The sequence below is a fragment of the Nematolebias whitei genome, chromosome 8 (genome assembly GCF_014905685.2).
Source record: "Nematolebias whitei isolate Nwh7 chromosome 8, NemWhi1, whole genome shotgun sequence".
Taxonomy (NCBI): domain Eukaryota; kingdom Metazoa; phylum Chordata; class Actinopteri; order Cyprinodontiformes; family Rivulidae; genus Nematolebias; species Nematolebias whitei.
The window spans coordinates 18,589,279-18,616,973 of record NC_056505.1 but is presented as its reverse complement, the minus strand read 5'-3'; the positions used below and the strand labels follow the sequence as shown (position 1 = coordinate 18,616,973).

At 40.0% G+C, this 27,695-nt stretch overlaps 1 protein-coding gene across 1 annotated transcript in view; it reads left to right on the top strand.

The window, feature by feature from the left end:
- LOC119413062 (netrin receptor UNC5C) overlaps positions 1 to 27,695 on the top strand; it is a 190,030-nt gene that overhangs the window by 116,602 nt on the left and 45,733 nt on the right. Inside the window, exons 2-3 of the mRNA XM_037680074.1 lie at positions 3,342 to 3,578; positions 24,218 to 24,361. Of these exons, the coding sequence (XP_037536002.1) occupies positions 3,342 to 3,578; positions 24,218 to 24,361 (381 nt within the window). The remainder of the gene's footprint in view (positions 1 to 3,341; positions 3,579 to 24,217; positions 24,362 to 27,695) is intronic.

Sequence of the window (27,695 nt, the reverse complement as noted above, 5' to 3'; positions counted from 1 at the left end):
TATATATATATATATATATATATATATATATATATATATATATATATATACTCTCACACACACAAAATGTGTGACACTCGGACATAACTATTCACTTGTGACAACATCATTCTCAGCTGATTTTCAAATCTTTTAGTAGCCTACTGGTTTTCAGATGTTACCAGGGCGAGAGGCTTGAGTGGGAGAGGGGATTTAAGTGATTTTACGCCGAGTACATATTTACAAGATGTCGTCAATCAAACCAGGACATTGTTTTTCACCAGTCATTCATTACTAATGACAGCATTCAGGTATGATGTTTATGAACTGGGCTGCTGGGATCAGTAAATCATTCTGTCAGCAGACGTGCAGGGTGGGGTAAAAGTGAGGTGAAACAAAAGGTGGACGGAACAGGGAAAAAGAAACGATAAAGAGGGAGTGATGGTGAGAGTTGATGTGAGGAGGCTGGGGAAAGAAAGATGATGGAGTCAGGACAAGAAACAGTTGGCATTTCTGAAGGGAAGCTTTTATTTACAGGAAAATGTATCTCTTGCCCCTCCCCATTTTCTGCACTCCTTCCACCTCCTTCTATGGCTATCATGTTTCTTGTGCCAATCAATAATTTATAGCTGTCGCTCCGGAGCAATGAACCCCCCAGCTCCCTGAATGACAGATGAGGGTGAGAATGAGTGCTGGGCAAAAGTAAAAAGCAGGACAGACATAAAAGCAGAGGGGCGGAGAATTATAAAATAGCGACAAATGGCAAAAGTGACAGACGTGGCAGAGCAGCAAGTACATGACTGACGGATAAATGACTGAACATGACACTGGATAAATAACCACAAGCATGATGGAGGTGGGGAGACATTTCCCTCAGATAATGAAATTATGCAGTAAAAACGTCTTGCAATGTTCATACTCTCCGAGAACTAATTACAGAACTAAGAGACAAAATGTCATCTTCGTGACATCAAAGTGTTGCTGCCTACCCATTTTTTCCTCCTATTTGAGACTTGTTGTTGTTTTACCTAAGCTGCTTTTAGCTTCGGCCCACGGCACACGGCAGTTCTCCAGGATAAGCACCACAACAGCGTGCGCAGTCGAGGAAGAGGAGTAGAAGTGTGTATTCATGTGCATGTGTGTGTGGAGGCACTGTCTTTTTAGTTATTTATGAGTATTATGAGTTGCTATTTGTGGACATGGTTTTGGAGCCAGTAAATTTGAGTTCGGTGGTGGGGTGGGTGGGGAGGAGCGTAAAGCTGTGACAATAAACATTCAAACTTTCACGAGTCACACTTTTTCAGGTGAGGCATCCAGAAAGAGTCCAGAAACTAAATGAAGCTGGATAATAAAGTAAAATAAGTTTTAAAATAGGGTAGTAACTTGTTGGGGTTCATGCTTTTATGTGCATTTCCATGTGTTTGTCCCCATGTCAGTCTATTGATGATAAAGCATTAAAAGCCAAATCCTCCTATATGACCTGCTCTTGTAATTTGGTGAACTGAGCAACCTGTTGTCAAAACAGTCTTGGCGTCTCTTTGATTAAAGCTAATGCGAGGCCTAAAGTTTGGATGGAGTGGTAATAGAATAAAAGATAGAAAGCAGGGTAGAGGAGGATAATTCAGCTCCTGCACTGTTTATTTCTCATTCCATTTGATTTCTATCTCAAAACATATTGGAATTAATAACAAGCACTTGAATCATCCTCCCTAAAGTTGATATAAATATCAGACATTTTAAATTAACCAAGTTGTGTTTTCTGTTTTAATCAAACTTTCTAAAAATCAGTTCAGTTATGAGTTTATTGATGGATTAACATTTGGCTTTTTTATGCATAGCTACAGAGCCTTTCATGAACTGTCATGTTATGGAGCTAACAAGACGTAATGTGGTTTTGACACCAAAATATATATATATTTTAATTGAGTGGTTAAAATGCAGATTATTATTTGTTTTGAATTATTATTAGCAACATGGCTTTAAAATGGAAGTCAACTACCACAGACACATTGACGTAAATTTGATTAAACACAGTGCTTTTCAAATTACGTTAGCATTTTATTGTCTGTCACTATGAAATAAGTTTATATGATATTTAACAGTGAATTATTATGTTATAAGCAGCTAGTGTGGTAGATTGCAGTCGAAATGATTTCAGCTTGAAAAGTGAAGAAGTTGTTTTAACAGCTAATGAGACATATCGATTTCAAAGTGAATTTCAGTTGTTTTAAAAAAAACTCAAACTGCAATAAGTTTTAAGCATTTTAGTAAATGCTGAATTGTGAATTTTACATAATTTTTCATCAGGCTTGGATGTTTATGATTAGTTTAAGTGAATGTTGTTTCTGTTGGAAAAGAGTCCAGTCTGTTGCAACACGTTTGATGTGAATCAGCTGAACCTTCAAGCTTCACACGTGTTCACCTTTACTTTGTGTCTATTAGCAGTGAATCTCCTTCACTTAATATTTCCATGTTACAGATAATTAAAGGCAGTTCATAAAATGTGATACATCTTAACAAATCTTGCTGTACAGATCGCTTAAAAAGATACAGTGTTTGTGCTCCCCCTGAAAGCAAACAGGGCCCTGAACTGGTCCCATTCACTGACACAAGTTTATTGACATACCTGCTTTGTGTTGACAAAAGGGATACGGGAAAAAAGCAATTTTGAACTTTTCTTCCATCTCTTGGATGAAAACAAAGTGTCAAAGACGTTTAGTTTTATCTCAGTTCAGAAACATTTTAGGCTTTAAGGCCCAACATGCCAGTACTCTTTCACTTCTATTCAAATGATGCAGGTTCTCACAGATCTCCTGGCAGCCGTCATGAGGAAAAGCAGATCACCACGATGCCTAAACTGCAAAATAAACATCCCAAAATCTGTCATGAACAATAATCACCCATTTAAAAAAATAAATATTGTTTTCAGTGAATTTCTTTATTGAACTGCACATTACTAAACTCCTGCACAAAAGTATTGTGTTTTATTGTAAAAGGCAAATCACTTTAGACTAAATTTTGACCGAATTAATGTACTTCAATTATTTTTTCTTTGCACAGCCAGTCACTTTTGATTTAGCTGCTTATTTCATTTTTTCTGTTTATTCCTCTCTACATTACATACCCCCCCCCCCCCCCCCCCGGGAGTTTTATTTTTATTAACTCAACTTAAAACACACAATAAAACTAAATAAAATGCTAAAAATAACATTAAAGTCACAGTTTTTAAGCTTGATAGAAAAGAAAAACATAATCTAACACTGAAAGTTTATGACTATTCTTAGCTTTCACATTACATTTCTTTCAAACTGTTATAAAACACTAAAATAAAGAAATTCATACTTCTTTCTTTCTTTTTGCAGTGAGAGATGATGATGACTTCCTTAGCCTGAGTGAGCTGCCAGAAACCTTTCCTTCTGACCCTCCGGAGCCCTTACCCCACTTCCTGTTCGAACCAGAGGAAGGCTACATTGTCAAGAATAAGCCTGTCAATCTCTACTGCAAAGCAACACCTGCCACACAGATTTACTTTAAGTGCAACAGTGAGTGGGTCCATCAAAAGGACCACACTGTGGAGGAGAGGGTGGACGAAAACTCAGGTGAGTGAAAACACCATCACATGCAGTCATATGCACCAAGGCAAAAGGCCAAGCTTGAAAAGAAACATAAAATGGGCACGCAAGGTCAATTCACCCAGTATTTCACTGGAATATGATTGTTAGACTAGTTGTCTTACAATGACTCCAAGCAGGTAAATATCTGTTTTCAATCTTACTGATTTATGAATGTTTGCAGCCAAGAAACCAGTGAGTTGTGCGGCCACAATTTGAGTGGCCAATTTCTTAACTCACAGCCTATCTTTGTGCACATGGTCCAAACTTCTGTAAAACTGCATTGTTGGCCATGCTCATCATTTTGCCATCTCTGTCCACCTGTTACCACCTCTACGCTGATTTCTAACCACTTTGGCAACCACTCCCACTTTTGTGGTTCAATTAGCTGAAAACACGTTTGACATGAAGATAAGCAGATTTGGACCAGTTCTTCAAACCTATTTTTGATCATTGATATGTTTTTTAGTTATCACCATTTGCATTTTATGTTTCTGTCAGAGGAGCGCTCCCATGTCAAAACACAACTTTAGTGCTCTTGAGATGAGCTTGAGACAAAACCACATCAGTGGGAGATTCCAACACCAACTCTGATGAATTTTAGAGAAGGTTTGCCACGCAAAGCTTTAGAATCTAAATCAAGTGACAGGATTGCGCTTGTCTGCAACTTGCACAAGAAAACTGAAAATCTCCTTGAAAGCTGTGAGATGTTCTGGAGACTCTTACAAATGTTGTTCATTAGTCATTTGTACCTCAGCACTACTTTTGAATTAGTTTGTTTTACTTAAGTGTGTTTGTTTTCCAGTTTGTTCTGTTAACAGTTTTTAAAGGAGCATACTTGGTTATAATCAGCATGTGACGATTCCAACACGTGGAGACCGCACGCTGGACCGTGTTTACACGAACGTAAAAGATGCATACAAAGCCGAACCCCGCCCCCACCTAGGACTGTCAGACCACATCTCAATCTTCCTGGCTCCTGCTTACATGCCCCCGCTGAGACGCTCCAGACCGGTTCAAAAGAAAGTTAAATGTTGGAGCCAGGACAGTGGACCCATACTGAGAGATTGTTTTGATCGAACAGACTGGCAGGTTTTCAGAGAAGCTGCTGAAAATGGAGGTTCGCTTGATCTTGACCAATACACATCCTCAGTACTGGGTTACATTAGTACATGTACTGACACAGTCTCCACTATCAAAAATGTTAAAAGCTACCCAAACAGAAAACCTTGGCTGAATGCAGAGGTGCGTACCCTGCTGGAAGCCAGGAACACTGCCTTCAGGTCTGGAAACTCAGAGGAGCTGAGTAGGACAAGAAAAGAGCTGGTTGCTGGTATTAAGAGGGCCAAGGCCACATATGCAAAGAGGATCGAGGGTCAATTCATCTCACAAGACCCTCGGAGCATGTGGAGGGGCATTAAGTGCATAACAGATTATAAAGGAAGGAGTGAACAATGTCCCAAAGACCCATCTCTGCCTGATGCCCTCAACAAGTTCTATGCACGCTTTGAAGACCCGAACAGACCACCCAGCACCAGACTCACCTCACCACCGGATGAAGAGCATCTCAGCGTGACCTCGGCAGAAGTAAGGAGTACCTTCAGGAGGATTAATCCGCACAAAGCAACTGGCCCAGACAACATCCCCGGAAAAGTGTTGAAGGAATGTGCTGATCAGCTCTGTGAGGTGCTGGCAGACATCTTTAACACCTCACTTACCCTGGAGACAGTTCCCACCTGCCTGAAGACTGCCACCATCATCCCAGTCCCAAAAAGCTCTACAGTGACTGGTCTGAATGACTATCGGCCAGTGGCCCTCACCCCGATAGTCGCTAAATGCTTCGAAAAACTGGTCATGACTCACATCAAAACAACCATCAACATCAACGAGGACCCTCATCAGTACGCATACCGTGAGAACCGATCAACAGAGGATGCAATCTCCTCTGTGGTCCACACTGCGCTCAACCACCTGGAGCAGAAAAACTCTTACGTCCGTATGCTCTTTGTGGACTTCACATCCGCCTTCAACACCATGATCCCCCAAACCCTGATGGACAAACTATCCACACTAGGACTAAGCCCCTCCATCTGCAACTGGGTACTAGACTTTTTAACAAACAGACCACAGTTAGTGAGGATCCACAACCTCTCCTCCTCCACCATAACCCTCAGCACTGGCTCTCCTCAGGGATGTGTGTTGAGCCCCCTCCTGTTTACTCTGCTCACATATGATTGTGCAGCTACCCATCCAGGCTGTCACATTGTAAAGTTTGCAGATGATACAGCGGTGGTGGGATGCATCACAAACAATGATGAGTCCAGCTACAGGCAGGAGGTGGAACACCTGGAGAGCTGGTGCAGAGAGAATAACCTTCACATCAATGTGAAGAAGACAAAGGAGATGATTGTGGACTTCAGAAGGAACAAAAACACCTACACCCCCCTGAACATAAGAGGATCTGCGGTGGAAGTGGTCTCCAGCTACAAGTACTTGGGTGTACACATGAATGACAACCTCAGCTGGAGCAACAACACCACCAGCCTGATCAAGAAAGCTCATCAGAGACTCTACTTCCTCAGACGGCTGAGGCGAGCTGGTCTGGGAAGCTCAGTCCTCACCTCCTTCTACAGGTGTGCAGTGGAGAGCATCCTGTGCTCGAGCATCAATGTGTGGCATGGAGGCTGCACAGCTGCAGAAAGAAAAGCTTTGCAGAGTGGTGAAGGCTGCACAGAAATCTGTTGGAATCAGTCTCCCCACCATCACAGACATCTACACCTCCAGATGCAGGAAGAGGGCCACCTGCATCATGAAGGACCCCACCCACCCAGCACACACACTTTTTGCCCCACTCCCCTCAGGAAGGAGGTTAAGGAGCATTAAGTGTAGAACCACTAGACTGAGGAACAGCTTCTACCCTGAGGCTGTTAGACTCATGAATATCTAACTAGAATAATCACTGTGAAAAACCATATCATGTTGCTGCTGATCTGTTTCATGTTGCTGCTGATCTGTTTCAATGTTGATGTGTTCATGCGTGCACATCTGCTCACAGACTCATGTTCATGTTTGTGGTGATGTTCAATGTTTTATGTTATGAGTGCTTAGTGTATATTTAGTTGATGCATTTCTTAGTTCATATCTTAGATGTTATTACTGTTTTTCTTATACATTTTATTGTTGGATGTAACTGGGACCCTGTGTACATAATTTCGCTCCACCACATGTACCACATGAGGTGCGAATGACAATAAAGAAACTCTGACTCTGACTCTGACTCTGATAAGGTTCTTTATTGTCATTAGCATCACATGTGGTACACGAGGTGGAACAAAACTGTGTGACCAAGGTCCCAGTTACACCCCAAAATAACAAAAATATAAAGTATTAAAAGAAACTGTATATAAGAACAAGATATACACTAAGATATACTCTAAACGAACACTTAACAATGTGCTAAAAGGTCTAAGATATACACTAAGATATTCGCTAAATGAACGCTAAACAATATGTTAAAAGATCTAAGATATACGCTGAACATTAATTATGTAAAATAATACGATATATTGAACAGTAGCCCGTTCATGAGTCTGTAGTGAATCGATGTTCACGAATGAATACAGCAGCATGAGATCAGCAGCATGAGATCAGCAGCATGAGATCAGCAGCAGCACAGATTAGCCATGCTGCTGGACACCAAGCATACAAAGAGCATACAAAGAACAAAGCATAAATACAAAGCTAATATTGGTGAAGTGAAAGTAAATATTTAGTACAGATGCATGAGCCAAAATAGTTTGAAAAACAACAATAAGGAAGGTGAAACCAGATCACAACATTACATGTCTTTTAATTATTTTCTTGCAGCAGATGGTATTTCCAGCAGTTCTTGTAGAGAACGTTTGCTCCATATGTTAGCGAGTGAACATTAATTTGAAGGGTCTTATATCCTAAACACAGATGTATTTAGAAGTTTATTCCCTTCTCATATAAATGAACCGTTTGCCTCAAAGACACTTAGTTCTTTGCAACATCTCACTGGTGAGCTATAAGCAAAGAGAGTTGTGCTTTTAATTCAGCTGTTTAGCTGTTTGTGCAGGGAGACGAGGTCACATGTCAGATGTATGAGTGTAGCCTTAGATGTGCCAGTCTTGTACTTCAGTGTTCACAGGACGCTTTAATGGGATCCAGTATGATGCACTGGACTGCAGCCAGCTCCACACTTGTCACTTGACAGCAAACGGCATTACTCTGCTGGCTAAGTAATGATGAATCGCGCTGTTTCTTTGGCAGGAGGATAAAGACGTACACAGCCTGGGTTTTTTAGACTTAAGGTTGACAAGAGTTTGGCTCTTGTGTATCCACCTGCTCGATAATGAGCCCAGGTCCCTAGAGCAAGGGATTAAATACGAGCTGAGAACGACTGATTTAAAGTGGCTGCTGAGTGGAAAGCTGTGGAAAGCAACAGCAGGATAAAGCTGCATGTTTGTTGTGGATGTTTCTTTCTCAAGAGTGAACAAAATATGAGAACAAGGCATGCAGAAGGTATTTTAGGGAGTTTCCTTTTTGCAATTCAAACCAGAACCTAAATACATGAAGTGTGCTCTTATGCATGTGTTAGTTGATATATTATGTGCTTAGTGTATCTGCAGCATAATTCAAGACTGAGACAGATGCATCTGAGCAGCATTATCTGAATTGAGCTATCACACTCCAACAGTCAGGGCATCCATCCATCCATTAGCTTTACCTGCATCTTCCTTTGCAGGTCGCAGGGGTCACTGGTGTCCATATCCAGCAGTTACTGTGTGAGAGGCAGAGAACACCCTGGACAGGTCTCCAGTCCATCACAGGGACACAAAGAGACAAACAAGACAAGCACCCATTCATTCTCTCACTCACACCTAGGGACAATTTAGAGTTACCAATCAGTCTAACGTGCCTGTTTTTGGTCTGTGGGAGTAAACTGGAGTACCTGGAGAAAACGCACGCATGCACAGAGAGAACATGCAAACTCCACCCAGACAGGTCTCAGGCCGGGATTTGATCCAGCGACCTTCTTGCAGAGAGGAAACTACTCTACCAACTGATCCACCATGCTGCCGCAGTCAGGGCAGAGGAAATGCAATGAAACCTACAACAAATAAAATATAAGATGTAGAAAACTGCAAATGTAGAAGCACTGCTATGCATACACACGGGTTGTTTCTGTGGGAGGACTTTTTTCAGTCATAATCTGCTGATTATACAATATAATCTGTTCCATCCGCATATTTTATTATCTTTTCTTATTTGTTTTTTTGAGCGATTTTCTTCTGTCCTGATTATATTTGAAATCTGTTAGGCAATTTATTCCTCCAAGGATGCAAACACCTGGGTGAAATCGCACGTTGTGATCATCCATTCTATCTGCGCTCATCACTGTAATCATGTGGAGCTGCTTGACATTTATTAATCTCCCGTTCCCCATTCATTTACAAGCTGCTGGGTTCCAAACAGAGTCTTATTAGGAGAAAATCCTATTCAATTAACGACCCGTGGATTTAACTTGTCATACTTTATGGCAATTGACATCATGAAGAATGTCAAGGATGGGAATTACTCGGTTAAACAAAAGAAAAAAACTAAAAGGTTTATTTTGTTTGTTTGTGTGAGGCTTCACTTCGATGTAAAAGTGTTTCATATTGTTTTACATTTTTCTTTTCAAGGTTTTTTGTTGTATTTCTTTTAACTAAAAATCCTCTCAGAGCGAAATATTTACTTTAATTACTGCACACAAACACACATTTCAGTGTTTTCACTGAAAACTTTGGCAACAACTGTTGGTGTAGACCCTGTTTATCTGTTAGCGAAATATCTCATGACCCACTCAATAGAGTTTAATACAACTCTCAGAAAGTAATCTGTGAACATACATCATCAGCGGATTCATTTTTGCGATCAACCCATTTTAAAGTGGCCACCACAGGAAATTGATATTAGTCAAATGAAACTGTCTAAAACTCAATCTGCTTCACAGATATTAAACTAAATTTGGTGCGCAATAACCTGAGATTAATTGAAAACAGATAATCTGAGTGCTGCACCTTGTGCAACATTGTTTGCTTAAAAGTTTGTATTTACAGTATTCCCTTGTTTATTGCGGGGGATCCGTACCCTGAAGCTCCGCGATAAGTGAAAAACTGCAAAGTAGGAATAGTAGTACAAGTAGTAAGTAGTAGTTTGTTTTTATATATATATATAAGGCGTTTTAAACCCTTCACACAATCTTGCAATATTCTAAACAATGTTTCTAAACTGTAAACGCTCTAGAAGAGCACAGCATGTCATGATTTCATTTCCCTGCCTCCTCTGCTCTCTGCCAGCGCTCTTGGCCATGCCCACTTCTCCGCTGCAGAGCGATAATCAGCTGATCAGCTGATCAGCTACAGGAGGAAGTTTCTCCTGCATCTGGGGGCTGCAGACAGGTGAAGCAGGTGCTAAATAATTTTAAACAATTCATTTTAAATAAAAATTCCTTGCTGATCGTGCGGCTCTTCCATCAATCAGCCAACTGTGTGTCATGTCCAATCTTATTTTGAAAAACCGCCATCGAGCAAGTCCATGAAAAACGAACTGCGAAGTAGCGAGGGACTACTGTACCTGTTATTTATATTTAGCCAGCACTGAAATAGCTTTACCTTTTGTCATATTTACAGATACATAACTAAATGTGGTATGGTAGTAGCAGATAGTTATCTCCACTGTATGCTCTGAGTGCTAATACATCTCACTCCTCAGCATGTGCACATGTTCCTTCACAAGGACTGACCAAAATGGTTGTTTTTCTGTTTCTTGTCATCATTGAAGTACTTTGTTTAAACTCTGGCCTGAAAAGCAGCGGGTGATATGTATTCCTTCAAGGCATGCTGAGCCATTAATTGATTTGGTTTTAAAATAGACTACAGTAAACAAAACGGCAATTTGCTAAAACGTTTCTATTCGTCTCTGAACAAACAAATGCATATTGTGATAATGATGACACTCCCATTGTGACTTATTGCTCTCATTCAAAGTATTTAGGCCACCTTTGCACAACAAAGAGATTATAAAGTGATTATATATTATGCAACATTGCTTTATTGAATCAGTTTGAAAATGACTGCAGTTTGCGCCTGGTGAATTCACCGTGTGTGTGCACGGTTTATCTGCTGGCCTGTGTGCAAAGCTCTTTTCCTCTCTTTGTTTATTTATTTATTTTGACTGCTTCACAAACAGGGGTGTTGACCCCCATACTGTTTTTATTTTATGTCTGCCTGCTCTTCTTTAGCCTCTTTTTTATTCCTATTTCACTCCATTTCCTTTCTTTCTGCATCACACTGGTTTGTCTGTACTCTGTTGCTGAAAGTGGAGAGCAGAGGCAGAAATAACCTGAGACTGAGAACCCAAGAGGAACGTGATGAAGGATTGCTAAAGAAGGGGGGTGTTTATAGAATTAGAGAGGCGAACAGATATCAGGAAGCCACACTAAGGAGAAAGATAATACACATCCTGTTGTGTTCTCTTGGTCCCCTCCATTATTCATATTTTAGACTTCAAGGGAAAGTAAAATGATGATTGGGAAGATAAAGATAAAATGTGTACATTTTGCATGGAGAGCATAAAATCCATGAACTTGTTCTTTGAATTAGTTCTTTTCTGCGTGAGTTTTATATTCTTAAAACAAGAGTTCAGTTGTTTTTTTTTATTATGGCTCAGTAGAAAGGTTATGAACAATTAATATCTTACCTGTTGTAGATAGATTCTGAGAACAGTCTCAACCAGGGCCAGATTAACACTTCTCTGTACCCTGGGGCAACAATCTTCAAGGGCCCCATCATCATGGCCCCAGAATCACCATAATCTGGCAAAATACAGAATAAATTACCATAATATACAGTAAATGTACTTAAAATTCTAACTATCAAGTGTATTTTTATGTATTAAACTCCAAATGCTCATTGACACAAATCATCAAGACTGAATTAAGTTGAACGCACTTTGAACACCACATGCCACCATATGTGTACTTGTTTAGTAACGTGTTGACCACTGGTGTCAGAAGCATTTATAATGTGTGTGTGTGTGTGTGTGTGTGTGTTGGGGGGGGGGGGGGGGTTTACACTGATGGGGGTGTCTGGGGGTCCTTCCCCAGAAAATTTTGAATAAAGTAGATGCCATTTCCTGCATTCTGGTGTATTTAAATGTTTTTTTAACATCTAGTTTTACCTACAAAAGTAAACACTTGGAACGCTTAGGCTGCTACCCCCACGGATGGATGGAAGTAAACACTTGATTCAGTAACTATTTTAGAGCTAATGGCACAACAAGAAGTAGCCTGACCAACAGCTGATTCAATAATTAAAAATATTATATATTTAAAGGTGATGATTTGATGCCCACATTAAAATTAAATGCCTGTAACTTAGTTGATTTCAAATGTAATAAGATTATCAATGAATCCAACATTTTTCAGTCTGGTCATCTGGACAGTTTCTTTTTTTTTTTTGCTGAAACGTACGTACAAACGTACTTTGTTATTATCAATGAATGTTTGAGACAAAGGATTTACTGAGTATAACAAAGATTCCTTCAAGAAACCTCCTAATAAAAATCATAAAACCAGAATGATTTCTGCTCATTCTAAATTTGTCAAATGGCCTACAGTGTAGCCATGTTTCTTGAAAGAAGATTTAAATTTGATGTTGATTTGTGTCCCTTTGTAAATCACAAGATGAATCCCTCAAGCAAATTTTTTTTAATGTCAATCCAAAGTGTTTTGTCAGACATCAGAAACTGGATTAATCTCAAACTTAACATTCCTTCTTTTCATACTGATGCCATTTTACTTTATGTGGATAACTGAAGCTCAGCTTTCTCTGATGCCATAAATACAGTAGTACTTATAGCAAAGTACCACATTCTCTGTAGTAAGAGGAGGGATAATAAGCCTTCGTTCCTGTTTGATGAACGATTTTAAGTCATACTATTCTTCATTAAGTAGATTAAAAAACTGCAAAACTGCTAGAATCATCTCACAACAGATACAAACTTTTTGTTTTAAATAAAACAATGTTTCTCAAGAAAAAAAAACTGATGAGCTTGTCAGCAGGTAAGAGGCGTTTACCTTCGGGACAAATTGAGGTCGTAGATTGGTCGGTTACTGACACGCCTTCTGAGTTGATTGACAGGTCGCGCCGTCGAGGATCCGATTGAAAAACAAAAAAAACGAGCTGCAGCCGCTGGGAGGAGGCGGGGCTGCACAAATGAAGTGGAAGCGCAGCAGTTTCTGTGCAGCGCAGGGCTCCAAGTAAAGCAGGAGATAACCAGATATTTTGCTTGTGCCCTCACTGCCCTGGGCCCCTAAGAGATCGTGGGCCCCTGGGCAGTTGCCCAGTTGCCCATATGGTTAATCCAGCCTTGATCTCAATTTAGCAAAAAAATGTGGATTAATTTTAAAGACTTGATCATGTAAGTGCTAGTTTGAAGGGGCTAAGTCCAAAGTGAATAACTATAATTCAAAACCACTTTTTTCAACAACAATAAAAATAATAATAATCACTGACATTAATTCGAACACGATTTTGGAAATCTTTACACTACTGTCAGTTTTACATTACATAAACATTCACATAAATTACTATTATTGTTTGCAATTAAAAAGAAAAAAACAGCAGCCACATCTGGTAGGAATATGAGAATATTTTAGCAGATCCAATATTTCACAAAATAACTGTCTAATGAAAAATTCAAGGGAATGTTCATGTTTATATATTGATATGAATCATTGTGAAACTTCTGAGATTGGAGTAGCAAAACACTTTCGTCTTGTCTGCGTTCAAAACATCATTAACTGGTGAGTCAGTTCAGAATGAAACTCTGAGCTGTCTACAACACGTAGGCTATTCATGTTTCATAACCTTTCAACAGAATCCAACTTAAAAACATTTGAACCTTTCTTATAATTCTCAATCAATATTATAGAATAAGAATATAGATGCTGACATGCTCGTTGGGTAATTTTCATTCTACAAAATCATCACTGTTTTTTGTTCTGTCAGATAAAATGTATTTTTTTTACATTCCTCTCAACCCAAACCAATGATTCTTGGAAAATTGATGCTGAATTCAACAGAAAAATAAATAAATAGTGTGACATCTGTTGAGTTCAGAATGTGCAAGGAAATTATTGGCAATAATTACTGTAAGCTATTGTTTAATTGTCATACAAAATTTCTAGCAGATTGTGCTTTAAGTGCTTCCCTCTCTTCTTTTTAAATAATACATTTCCAATTTATTCCAATAAATTTCCATTGTCTAGGGTTTTGTTTCCCCCCAAATTCCTTGTATGAAATATATATTGTGTTATTATTGTGTAATATATATATATATATATATATATATATATAGCACATGTATAAAATTCTGCTGGTTTTAATGTATACGTTATATCGTGTTAATTCCAGTAAAAACTAAAAAACAACAACGTTCTGGTAATAGACTGATGTGTTGAATGCAGAACCTTAGTGTCTGTAAACTCCATGACAACTCAGTAAATTGTCAGACTGAGCCTCATCTAGAGGGTGGGGATGCCTAGTGAAGGTCAAAGGCAGGAACGTGGGGAGGGGGAGCTGGTCGGGTTGAACAGCAGCAGCAGGACGGTCAAAGAGGCCACAGGTCACCATCCAGTCAAGGGGGTCAGGCTTTATTCCTTTACCAGCTCTGCTGCTTGTCATAGCACGTTTGACAAACGTAGCTGCCTTGACCCTCTCCAGGGTCTTTGTGTCCCTCATTCAATGTAGAAAACATTTCAATCAGCTCAAATGTTTAAAACGACATCCTTCCATTTAAAAGATACATTTAATAGTGCGGAAGTACGTTTTCCAAACGTCCTTATAAATTAACGAGACTTTAGATGACAACCAGATTACACATCGTGTGTTTCTTCAGTGTTCGTTTAAGCAGCGTCTCAGTATGTCTCCATTAGCCTTGAAGTGAGCTAATGACATATTGTGTACTAAGTTACTTACTTTGTCTCCATTAGCCAAAGTGTGAACGGTTATTAGTCTGCTACCAATGACCTGTGACTCTCCAACTTCACTTCCCCACACACACACACACTCGCACACATACATTAGTGGCACGCACAGTATTGGCTTTGGTGATTTGTGACCTCTTTACCTCCTTTGCTGCCATCTCCCTCGTATTGATTTCTTCTCGTCTTTGTCTTTCCTTTTTTTTCCTCTTTGCTTCTTCCCTCTCTCTCCGTTTAGATCTTTTTTTTGGCTTTCACTGCCGTTCTTCTCCAAAGCATGCACTCTTTTGAATTTTTATTTTATTCCCATCTAGTAAATGCTTTTTGCTCTTTTTCTGTTTGTTTCCTGCGGGTTACTGAGTTTATTTATTTAATTTGTTAACGTGCAGCACAATTTAGGAAAGTTGGCCCCTTGTGATGCCTTAATGTGACGATGTGTGTGTGTAACAGATTTTTGGCTGATTGTTTGTATATGTTTGTGTTGGGTCTGTGTAAAGGTTTTTGTTTTCAGTGTTTGTATGCTAATTTGACTATGTGTTTGTCGGATACTTGTGTGTTTTATGGGGATTGTTAGTCTTGGTCCCAACTCCCTGCAGAACCTCTCCCGTGTCCTGGTTTGCTGAGTCTTTGGAGTCACCGAAGGGCTCAAACAGACGCATTAACATGTACAGACAAACACAGAGCCGCGCTGGGACTGTGACAATCAGTCGCCATCCGTGTGAAACCCATCGTCTAAGTTTTTATATTCTGTACAGCTTCTCACTTTCAAATTCATTTCAGATAAGGTAATTTAATTTTAGCACACCGCAGAGTTCATCCTGGTTGTAGTACGGCTCTATCTCTAAATCACAAGCGTCAAATGACTTTTCCTAACGTGGATTCAGCTGACTGAGCCACTGAACTGATCACTCCTTACAGGTTGCTTTGATTAATATTATGTTTGAAGGCAACATCTGTGATCACATTTACATTTAAAGCATTAGGGCTTATACGCTACGACTCCCCAACACTGATCGAATACTGCCTTAAAATAAATCTGATATATCCCTACACAATAAAGTAAAGCTTGAGAAAGCCAAAGAATGCAATGCATGTTTTTTGAGTCAATAAAATTGTATCTCTACTCACAAAAATGTGCATAACGTTTATGTACAAGTTGTGACATCCTGTTTTTGTTGTTTGTCAACTTCATGACTCTGAAAATCGTCTTTTTAAGCTGTTTTTTTGATAGAATAATGCTTTTTAGAGCCTTTTTCTGCTGTTTATTATTTGTTTGTTTGCTGCCATTTACCCCCCACAACATGCTTCGTTTTCATTTCAGGCCTTGACCTACTTGCTTTGCTAAGAATCTGCATACTATTTTTTATTATTTCCATTTCCTCTGTTTTATTTAAGGACATGGAAACATGACATGTTTGAGTCATGACAGCCCAATAATTTCCTGCTTGTGAAAGAGGCAAAAACATAAAAAAGACAGAGTAAGATAGGGAAAGATACAATATAAACGAGAGATTGGGCAAAGATTGTATGGAGCGAAAAATAATAAGAAAGAAGCACATTTGTCAGCTTCTGTAAATGCCAGAGAACTTTATGCTGAAATAAGTTTGAATATTAGAAAAGAATCAAGCATTTGCGATGCTGTTGTTGAATATTGCGATGTTGCAATAAGCACATATTTTCCTCAGTCCTCATTTTCTGTTTAATCAACAATACATTTTTTTTTGTCAGAAAGCACACTATGTGCATCCTATGTAAACCAAGTGTATCAAGAACAGTGAAAGTCCATGTGATAAATTTGACATATAGAGCGATATGGCATTTTCAATTTAATAGCCTGTGATTTATTGCAGCCCAAGCAGCTTCATGCAATATTAATATCATGCTCAACAATCTTATGACAAAATGTTGATGTATCGTCCAGTTTGAGTTAAATTTGCACACTTGCATGTCTCACGTTTCATATTTTAGACACATACATAATCAAATCTTTAAAATAATATAATACTGCAGACTTATAAGAGCAAATCAAATGTATTTTTAACGTGGAAACACTATTACAAACTTCACAAGCAAACTGCAGTTTGAACAAACTTTTCAGGAGCGGTGCAGCTCTGCTGCTGATGTGAAGTTTCAGTTTACCTGCATCCTGACAAAAGTGTAAATAATTAATGAGTATAAAGTCATTATCTGGACCCCCAAGTTGTAAGTATCTCCTGTTTTCCAGTTTCTTGTTAAAAGAGAAACTCATGAGTTGTCTTAACCATCTTTAACCATTACTTCCTCCTCATTAGACGAAGTTGTAGTGAAGATGTAGGACACAGCAAACATCTGAGCTGCTTCTGTCAGCGATATCTTTGTACTTTCCTCCCCCAGCTGCCAATTAAACTTTGTTAGAAGCATTGGAAAGATGAGATTTTGGGTGTTAAACCCCAAAATGTGATCTAGTGTGACAGTATCCACTTGTCTGGATACTTGTCTTCCATGTTTCATCTACATTTCTCTCCTCTCAGCTGGCAGCAGTCATTTTGTTCAGGTTCTGTCATGCTACTGAGACCCTCAAATCCACTCTTGTCTCCTGCCATCAGATTGACATGAATGCTCTGAGCACTCTATCTTGACAAAATAAATCACTGAGTGATCTGGAACTTTTTAAGCCTTAGGTATTTCAGTCACTTATTTTCCCAGCAACACTTGCGTTGTGAGCTCTGCAGCAGTAAACAATGGGAACATCTGAGGCCGTTTCAAAATCAATGGCACGACTCCAGACAAGTGAGGCCTAGCTTGAACTTCTTGATGCCTACTTCCACCGTTTTGATACTTTTCTTGTACTAAAAATGACACTGGGAGGAAAACAAGAAACTCTACTTACACACAGGTTGTTGATGTGCATTATTTTATGCGCCGAACAAAAATATAAACGCAACACTTGTTGTTGCTCCCATTTTTCATGAGCCAAACTCAAAGATCCAAGACTTTTTCTATGTACACAAAAGGCCTTTTTCTCTCAAATGTTCAGAATCTCTGCACAAACTGTCAGAAACTGTCTCAGGGAATCTCAGCTGCATGCTCGTCCTCATCGGCGTCTCCACCTGACTGCAGTTCGTCGTTGTAACTGATTTGAGTGGGCAAATGTTCACATTTGATGGTGTTACAGAGGTGTCCTCTTCACAGAGGAATCCCAATTTTCTCTGTACAGGGCAGATGGCAGACATATGGCATATTGTGGGCGAGCGGTTTGCTGAAGTCAACGTTGTGAATCGAGTGGCCCATGGTGGCGGTGAGCTTATGGTATAGGCTGGTATATGTTTTGGACAACGAACAGAGGTGCATTATGGATGGCATTTTGAATGCACAAAGATACCATGACGAGATCCTGAGGACCATGTTTGTGCCATTAATACACAAGCATCACCTCATGTTGCAGCATGATAATGCACGGACCCATGTCTTCTGTTACAAATAAAGTCCAGTTGTTTTTGTGTTGAACTTTTTTGAATGCACGGACCCATGTTGCAAGGACCTGTACACAATTCCTGGCCGTTTGAAACGTCCTATTTCTCACACCAGGTGTTGACAGATGTTCTGACCTGCAAGAAGTTTGCACTCACTTGTTTGTTTTTAACATTCTTTTTATTTGTTGGAAAGAAGTCAGCTTCTTTAAATTCACAATACGTTGGGTAAATATCTATATACTGCAACATCGAGAAGCAGAAACAGGAGAAGCTTGAGAAATGCCAAGGGCTGAAAGAAGAAATAGAAAGGTTGTGTGGAGGTGAAGCCTCAGTGGTGCCAGTGGTCATTGGAGCACAGAGACCCCCAAACTGCAGGAGTTTTAAAAAAATATTCTTTAGTGTATAAGTCTGATTCTGATTTTTAAGTAATTTGCAATTTAACTTGCACTGTTAGAGGCCTCAGCATTATGTTTTGTATGCACCGGGGACAGTGACGTTTGTGCATCTCGGCTCTGTGGCTGATATGATACACATTCAACACACCATCACCTATTTACTACATCAAACATCCCAAATCAGCAAGAGATGATGCAGAATGATACAATCTACCTCTCAGTTATGTTGCATTGGGATCCAGTATAAGTTTTGATTCAACACAATGCAATGCAATACAGTGAAATGTGATGAAATGATTCAATGCAAACAAGACTACTGCGCTTGATAACAGTATTAATAGGTTAATATATCAATAAAAATAATATCTCAATGTGTGCAAACTGATTATTTTTCACATCCCTAGTGAACAAAGAAGTAATAACATTTTTGCTGAAGATGAGACGCTCCTCGCCTATTTTAAAAATAAATAAAAAAAACAACATTCATGAAGCATTTTCTGTATTAAAGCTTTACACGCATCGGCTTCAAAAACAGTAAAAGTTTTATATCTTTGCAGAGATGTCACAGCTAAGACTACCTTTATTGTATTTCAAACATCTATTTGATGTTTTTCTAGGTGGAAGGGAAAAAAAATCTTAATATTCATTGAATAATATGTGCCAATTTCTTAGTTCGGAAATATGAATTCTACCATCGAGTCACTTCCTGTCATGATCTCTAAGCAGGAAAATACAAAATAGCAAATGTAAACTAAACAAACTAATGGCTACAAACTTCACGTTCTGCCTTTAATTAGGCTTTTGTTTTCTTTTTAAATTCAAATGCTATTTTTCTGCTTTGCCATAATGAGTTTATAATGAATTATAAAAACAAACAACTTCTTACTTCATACTTAACATACTCTTGTTGGTTGCCTAGATTTGTCTCTTTGTTAACAGTACAGTGTAGTAGTTGAACTGCTTCAGTGATTTAATAATGTTAAATTGTTTGCATTTTTTTACGTGAAACTTAATAAGGCACATTTATGGTGATGAAGGAGCTTTAAATGTTGCTGCTACTACACTTGAGTAGAAGCTAATTTTCTGCCTCTTACTGAGTCACTAAGTCTTGTGGTTCCTGTTCTTGCAGATCCCATATGCTGCCTTTAAATTTGTTGGACTCCATTTGCCATAACTAGCTGTCTGGCTCATTTGAATCATTTACTTTAATTGCATTACTTTCCTCATTACTTTGCCAGTATCGTTCTCCCTGGTCTCCACCACCTCCTTTTCCTTTCACTGTTTTTTTCTTTCTTTCTTTCTCATTGTAAACACCAGTCTGCTAGTGCTGGATTTCTTCCTGGTTATAATTATCTCTTCCACTGGCCAGTTATCCATCCTCAGCCTTTCTTGATGTGCTCCTTTTGCTCTTTAATCTTAAACTGTGAAAGCATATCATTCTCCCGCTGTTGCTTGTTAGACTGAATGCTGACATGTACACTGGTTTTGTACTGTCCTAGGTCTCAGCCCTTACTGTGATTTCCACTAAGCCTTTTCCATGATTGCATGTTCTACAAGATTCATATAGCACACATCCCTGCCAGTTTGGCTCAAAGGGGCTCTTTTTTGCTCTTGCCGTCCATCTGCATGTAAAGCTTATCAACTCAGAACCATCTTCATCAGGATTCCTGATGCTTTGCACTTGCGCTTCTTTTAGTTCTCGCCTAACGTAGCTCCAAATCCCCACCAATCTTGTCTCCTGGATGTCACACGCTGCCTTTTTCTCAATCCCTCTGGCGTCTTTACCAGCTTGGTTGTTAAAACTGTCTCTACCTTTGGAAAGACCTCACTGAGTTTTCATAAAAAGGCCCAAGTTAGATCAGTGAAGCGCTATAGAGCAGGGTACTCGGGTCTATGCAACACTACTGGGCCTGAAATAAACTGCCAACTGTTGTTTCATAGCGTTTTTACTATCTACTTCCCATTTTCCACAGACTTTATACTCAACACTGTTTTATCTCTATTTTTCTTTCAGTTTCACAATGTTTTGGCCTCTTCCACCTCCTGGCCTGTCATCCTCTCTCCTCCGCTCACTGTGCAGCCTTTTATTCCTCTTATTTAACTTGCACCATCCTTTTACCATTCGGTTTGGTTAACCCTTCTATTCATTCAATCAGTCCCTTTTTCTTCTCTTCTATTAGTTATATTTTTTGACATGTCTTCAAACTCCTCAATGTCTTCTATGACCTGCCTTTGCTTCTCTCTTCTTCTTGTCCCTTTCCTGTGTCACACATAATTTCACCCAGAGTTTATCCCTGTGCTTCTCTTTTTATATTTTCCTCCGCAGCGCCTCTCTCAGAGCTCCCTTGTAGTCGTATCAGTAGGATGCAGCTATTTAAACCCTGTATTTATTCTCTGCTTTGGAGCTACTTTCAAAACACTGAAAACAAGAAGGAACAGGAGGGTGCAGTCACATAAATAATGGAGGTGCAAAGGAGCAATCTGTAGAAGTTTACAGTAAAAATAGAAGACAATGACCCAGCTTTGTAAATGCCAGGAGAAATTAAAAATGATCCCTCTCTCTAAATCGAACTCCTAATATGTTTACTGTTTCAAGTTTTGCATCTTAGGCAAGCATAACATTTATAATGACCAAAAAAAGGGCATAAAATTGTAACTTTAGCTTTAATTCTCACTGATAGTCTTTTTTTTTTTTTCCCTTGTCTTGTCCGGCATTGTGACACTTAGAATTATTGTCTGAGTGTCAAAGTGATGCCCAACAGATTTACTTTCACAAGCAGAGCATTATGGCTGGCCTTAATGCTCCACTTGATATATAAATTAAATTTTATTAGAATTTGCTTTGGGTTTGTTCCAGATGTAATGGACAAGGGGATGAAAAACAAAAAAGATAACAAAGCAGAAAAGTGAGAGAATGGTTAAAATGTAAATAAGGAAATAGGAATAGAGGAGAGAGAGAGGGATAAAGAGAACACAGATCAACATAATTGAAGTCTGCCTCTAGACCTGCGGAAAGAAAAAAAACAAGACAAAACCGTGAAACCACAACAACAAACAACATATATAATGATACTTATAACATCATTAGAAAGTATTTTATACAGTACATGGTAATACAAGATATATTTAGTGGCCACCACAACCCAACTGAGTGTGTATCTGATAAACACCTGAATCTAAACACCTGTGTGAGCATGCTTGTCACTATATGGTTTCTCCATAAAAATGTTCAATAGTGGATGTGGGGACCCACAGACCTGTCCCCACAGGACACGGTGGTAACACAGAGTTGACCGGAACCACAGACACACAGCAGCCCCCAAGCCCGGAACTCCCACAACAGGGACACCCGCACCCCCCCGAGAGAGAAGCAAAGGGAAGCCCCGGGCAATCCCCAGCAACCACAATGCAGAAACCCCAGGAGGCTGCAGCGACGAGTCCACAGGCCCCACCGGCAATCCGCCCCTACAGAGTAGATCCGGCCATGGACACCGAGCCCCGAGTCACGAGGTCATACCACCCCCCAACAGAGGCCTGACAGAACCAAGGCACCCAGGCCCTGGCAGGCAGCCACCAGGGCAGGCCCGCACACACCTCACCACCCAGCCCGAGATGCTGAGAGCCACCAATGCACCGGCGGCAGGGGGGCCCACCACCTGAGGGGAGCACGACACACCAAATGGGGGGCCAAAATTGATCCAAGAGAGTGGACCACCTAAAACCTAACCTGAGACATAAACAGGCACACAGAGACGGCCCGACAGAGCCTCTGTCGGGCCGTCCATGCGTCCCATCCACCCGACAGCGACCGCAAGCCGGCCCTAGGGCGGGGACCAGAGCAGCAGGGAGCAGCAGCTGAGGAAGGCCGGCCCAGTGCATCAATGATCATGAATCCCTACAGCCCTACACCACAGGCCCGGAGAGACTCCGGCACGCCACCCATGCACCCCCCCCCCCCCCCCCCCCCCCACACACACACACACACACACATACACACACACACAGCACCCTCCACCGTAAATGTCACATCGGGCCGACCAGCCAGCACCCCGTCAAAGTGAAGCCACGCCCCCGACCACCACCATGCACCACCAACGAACACACACACACAACCACAGCCGATCCCCCGCCAAAACCCGGCAGCCACCCCAGTCAAAGTGCCGGCCACTGCAACCAGGAACCCTGATCAAAAGATCCAAACAACCCAGGGAGAACCGGAGCACCGGCCCCACCCCCAATCTCCCCCCCATGGCCCAACACCCACCCACAGCCCAGACCCCAACCAGGCACCCTACCCCCCCTCCCTGCCCCCGACCCCAAACGTCAAACGGAGAACGAGGGTTTAAGGAAAATAATAATAATTATATATATATATATATATATATATGTATATATATATATATATATATATATATATATATGTATATGTATGTATATATATATATATATATACATATAAGGTGTTAATGCATGTTGTTATATAGTGCGTTTAAAATGGGGGGGGGTGAGGCGGCGACCGGCACAGACCCACCCCCTCCCCAGAGAGCAGGCAGTGCCCATTCACCTCCCCAACCCTTGCCCAGAACCCTAAATGTCTACATGCTACATATGAGTGGGCACAGGTCACAGAGATGAGAATGATTACTCATCCCACCACCTATATGCCACTGTGTGCCCACTCCAGACCCTATATATGCATGTGTCGTGAGAATGTTATATGTGAGTGTCTAGGTTGTTTAATAAAATTGGGGCCCAGGTCTCCACGAACCATGGAGATGGAGGATCCTCCCCGCAGCTCAGTAGTGCACCTGAACCCCAAGGCCCTGCTTGAGTGGTGGTGTAATGGAGTGGGCGGAGGAAGATGTCGGGATGGAGAGGAACAACTGAGGTGGCAATGCCCTCCCAGGGGGTCAGCTCCCCCACTGACCCCAATAGGCACCCCCATTCTCCGATATCCACCAGGGGAGGGGGGCTCCAGTACATCCATCCAGGAGTAGGAGGCAGCCGCACCACCAGGGACCCAGGCCTGTGTCACACATAATTTCACCCGGAGTTTATCCCTGTGCTTCTCTTTTTATAGTTTCCTCCGCAGGACCTCTCTCAGAGCTCCCTTGTAGTCGTATCAGTAGGATGCAGCTATTTAAACCCTGTATTTATTCTCTGCTTTGGAGCTACTTTCAAAACACTGAAAACAAGAAGGAACAGGAGGGTGCAGTCACATAAATAATTGAGGTGCAAAGGAGCAATCTGTAGAAGTTTACAGTAAAAATAGAAGACAATGACCAAAGAAAATGACCCAGCTTTGTAAATGCCAGGAGACATTAAAAATGTTCCCTCTCTCTAAATCGAACTCCTAATATGTTTACTGTTTTAAGTTTGTAACTTTAGCTTTAATTCTCACTGATTATCTAAAAATATAGCGCTGTTCTTCTGACTTGGCGTGGAACAGATAGTATCTTACTTGAAAATGTTTTAAGACAAAAACAAAAACTACTTGGTCTTGGCCCTCTAACTAGTCATTTTCCAATCAGTCAAATCAGAATTAAACTTGGGATAGCTATGCACAACATAAGATTTTGTTGTTCATAAACTTTCTATTGAACAACAGAACAAAACAATTTCTTCAAGAAACACTGTTTCTTTCTATATTTGAGAAGTTGCTTTAAAAAAAATAAATCTACAAGGACACAACAAATGACTTAACGATGTCTTCGTGTTGTTTTTCAGGTCTCGTAGTGCGAGAAGCCAGCATAGAAATAACCCGGCAGCAGGTGGAAGAACTGTTCGGTCCTGAAGATTACTGGTGTCAGTGTGTGGCCTGGAGCTCGGCCGGAACCACAAAAAGCCGCAAAGCGCACGTCCGCATCGCATGTGAGTACGCAAATGTTGGCACGCAGAAAAAAGAAAACATAATTAGAAGACGAGCGTCTAGACAGGCAAGAACACATGGTAAACACACATCTGTGATTTGATATGGAAGTATATATGATATACTCACAAATCCTTAACACATTTTTACTCCTGTAATAAAAATAAATTTCACATACATATACAGTCATCATCTCCCCTCTGCTGGGTCCAGTCTCATGAAATGAGTCTTGTGTGACAGACAGAAGACTAGCAGATGGCGAAAGCTGACTAAGAAAAATGATGATCTCATGAGATGCAAATAGGCTAAGCAGTGATGTGAGTGAATTATTACCACACTCAATCATCTGAACACAAGCACATGAATGTGTGCACGTACTGCACATTTAGACATTTTATCTGTTGTGCTTACACAATGTTCACTTATCTGCAAGCACACATTGTGTCTGAGTACCTGTTGACAATAAGGGCTACACAAAACTAGGTGAACAGATAAGTTCATCTGTGTTCGTTGCTGCTTATTTAGTTCAGAGTAGCTTTTATCACACACTAAAATGGAAAAACATGATTAACCTTTACAGAAACATGTTTACATACCATAAATCTACTGAGCTTATAATTGATAACTTTTTTGTGTGATTGCTTATCTTATATGTAACATTTTAAAAAAGACATTTACCATTTGTCAGCACGGGTTAGTTCACCCAACAAAACATGACACGGAGCTACTTTGACTCCGGCAAATGTTTCATCAGCGGTTAGCAGAGTCCCACGGAGCGGTCAGCCGTGGACGTTAGCCACTGACGTAAAGTGTCTGTCTTACCTTTAATGTCGAGTAAAAAAAAAGTTTTAAATTCATCAATCCAAGTTTATTCTGTGGGAGTGGTGGCACAGAGGTTAGAGAAGGTGGGCCTGTGATCAGAAGGTCACTGGTTCAACTCCCCAGATCGACAACATCAAAATGTGAATGGGAAAAGTGAAACACCCGCATTTGCCCCACCCTGGGCCCTTGAGCAAGGCCCTTAACCCCTGCCATCTGCTCCCCCAGGCGTCGCAGATGGCAGCTCTCTGCTCCACAGAGAGGACTGTGGTAGCTCGGTGGTCTGTGGTTACGTCAGGAAGGGCATCCGACGTAAAAACAAATGCCAAGTCTTCGTGTGAGTTAGTTCGCTGTGGTTACCCCTGAAGAAGGGAGCAGCCGAAAGAAGAAAAAAAAAAACATTTGTCAGCACAATTATCTTGATTTCTTTCAGAATTGGACATTTATGTTGTTTCCTATAAACATGAGTTTGGTCAAACTGATATTTTACAACTGACTGAAATCCTTTCCTGCTGTTGCTCCTTACCTGAACTGAGCTAGTTGAGCTCATTTTAAATGACTCGTTAAGTAAATCAGTACATTTATTGTCAGGTTTAATTTCCGCCCCATTGTTTCTATTTGATTTTATTTCCTTTATTTCAACAAGACTTTTGCAACTGACACCAAAAACACACAAGATTCAGTTTTACTTTGACTTGAGTGGTGTTAATTCAAACAAATGTGACTCTCTCTCTATGAAAGAAAAATGTTTGATAAAAGTAATTAGCTTGACCTGCCCAATTAAAATGAATCAGCTCAAGTTAAACAAAACTGAATCAGCCCTAAAGATTAGATTGACCCAGCTCAGATGTATTACAACAAAATTAATGCATAGTGAAAGAAATGCATAAAGTGTATGAACTTTATCTTTATGTGCTTAAAAAATGTATTTGTAACATTTCATTCATGAATAATTTAGCGTTGCTGAAGGTTTTTTGGTCTTGGTGAAATAGACCTTACTTTAGGATCTGTTGTCCTTAAAGCAACCCACTCCTGTAAACCCTTTAAAATCTGATGAATTACAAAAATGTCTACGCCAAAGCCCAACTGGAAATATTTTTTCTGATTTTCAAATTTACAAAATAAAAATAAAATCAGTTACTTATTTTGCCAATCATATTTGACATCCTTTTTTTTTTCTCCTTTTGCGGGTTCTATTTTGCAGTCTGGACTCAATCTGATTAATGCTTTGAAACCAGATTTAAGCTGTACAATGTGTTTTTTTTTAAGTTTCTGTTTTCAAAATATATATGGAACCACATTCGGTACTGTATATTTCTCAACAGGAAACTAATAAAACACAATAAAAACTTGTAGTTTGTGAAAAGATGCAAAATGTTTTTTTGGGGGGTAGTGAGGAATTGTATCAGCTGAATCTTCTTCTAGCTTTAGAAGAAGACCAGACATTGGATGATAAGGTCATCAAGAAAAAAAAAACAGTTGCACTAAAGAAAACCCAGTTATCACAGGGTCAAATCCTTTCAGAAAGTCTGCTGAGAAGAGAAAAAGTGGAATTCTTGTGTGACTCATGGTTAGTTGAAAGCAACTGAGAAACAAGAGAATTGAGATGAATGATCAACCATCAGAAAAGTCCAGTTTGTCCTTTAAGAAAAGCATCATATATGTTCAACGGGTTGCTCCTTTAGAGTTTATTTTGTTGAGAATTGAACCCACTACAGTAGTTTTCCAGGCGTCATTGCTCTTGTCAGTTCAGCCGTATAAGACAACTGGAACATGTCTTGGTGTTCAGGTTATGGAGAGGTCTCAGCCAAGAAATATCAATATGAGAATTGACCTCTTCTCTCTAGTTTACCTGCTGTACACTGACAGTTTGGATGCACTTGGGTGCACTCTCCAAGAGACAGCTGGGACTTTGACACAGTTTGTTCGGCAGACACACTGAGAGAATAAACTGCGCACATATGTAGTACTCCAGCACCAGCCAGTATCACTCTAACAGACAGGAACCCTTGAAGTCTTGTTTTCCCAGGTTGCTCTTACTCCTTGGCAGTTGACAATCCATCATGTTGACCGTTCTGTTTTTCTTCCGTTTATTTTATTTGCCTATAATATATATCTGACATTTACTTTCATTGCTTGGCAGATTTTTGTTTTTTAGATTTTAATTTTCCAGCTGTCTTGCCCCATCATGTGTTTAAGTATTTTTTTCATCAGTAAAAAATGAATATACAATTCTTAAACTAAATTCACACATTTACACATGGAAAGTCCCTTAAACTCTATAGGTGCTGTAAAATACATATTGAAGCAAGTCAGCATGTTTTAAAATGATTGTTGGTTGAGACAAATTAAAGCAATACAGTAGTCCCTCACTTATCACGGGGGCTTACGTTCCAGACACCCCCACGATTGGCGAAATTCCACAAAGTAGGGACATTATTATTATTTTAGTATATATATATATATAAAAAAAACACAAATGGAAAATAAAACATTAAACATTATTATATATATATA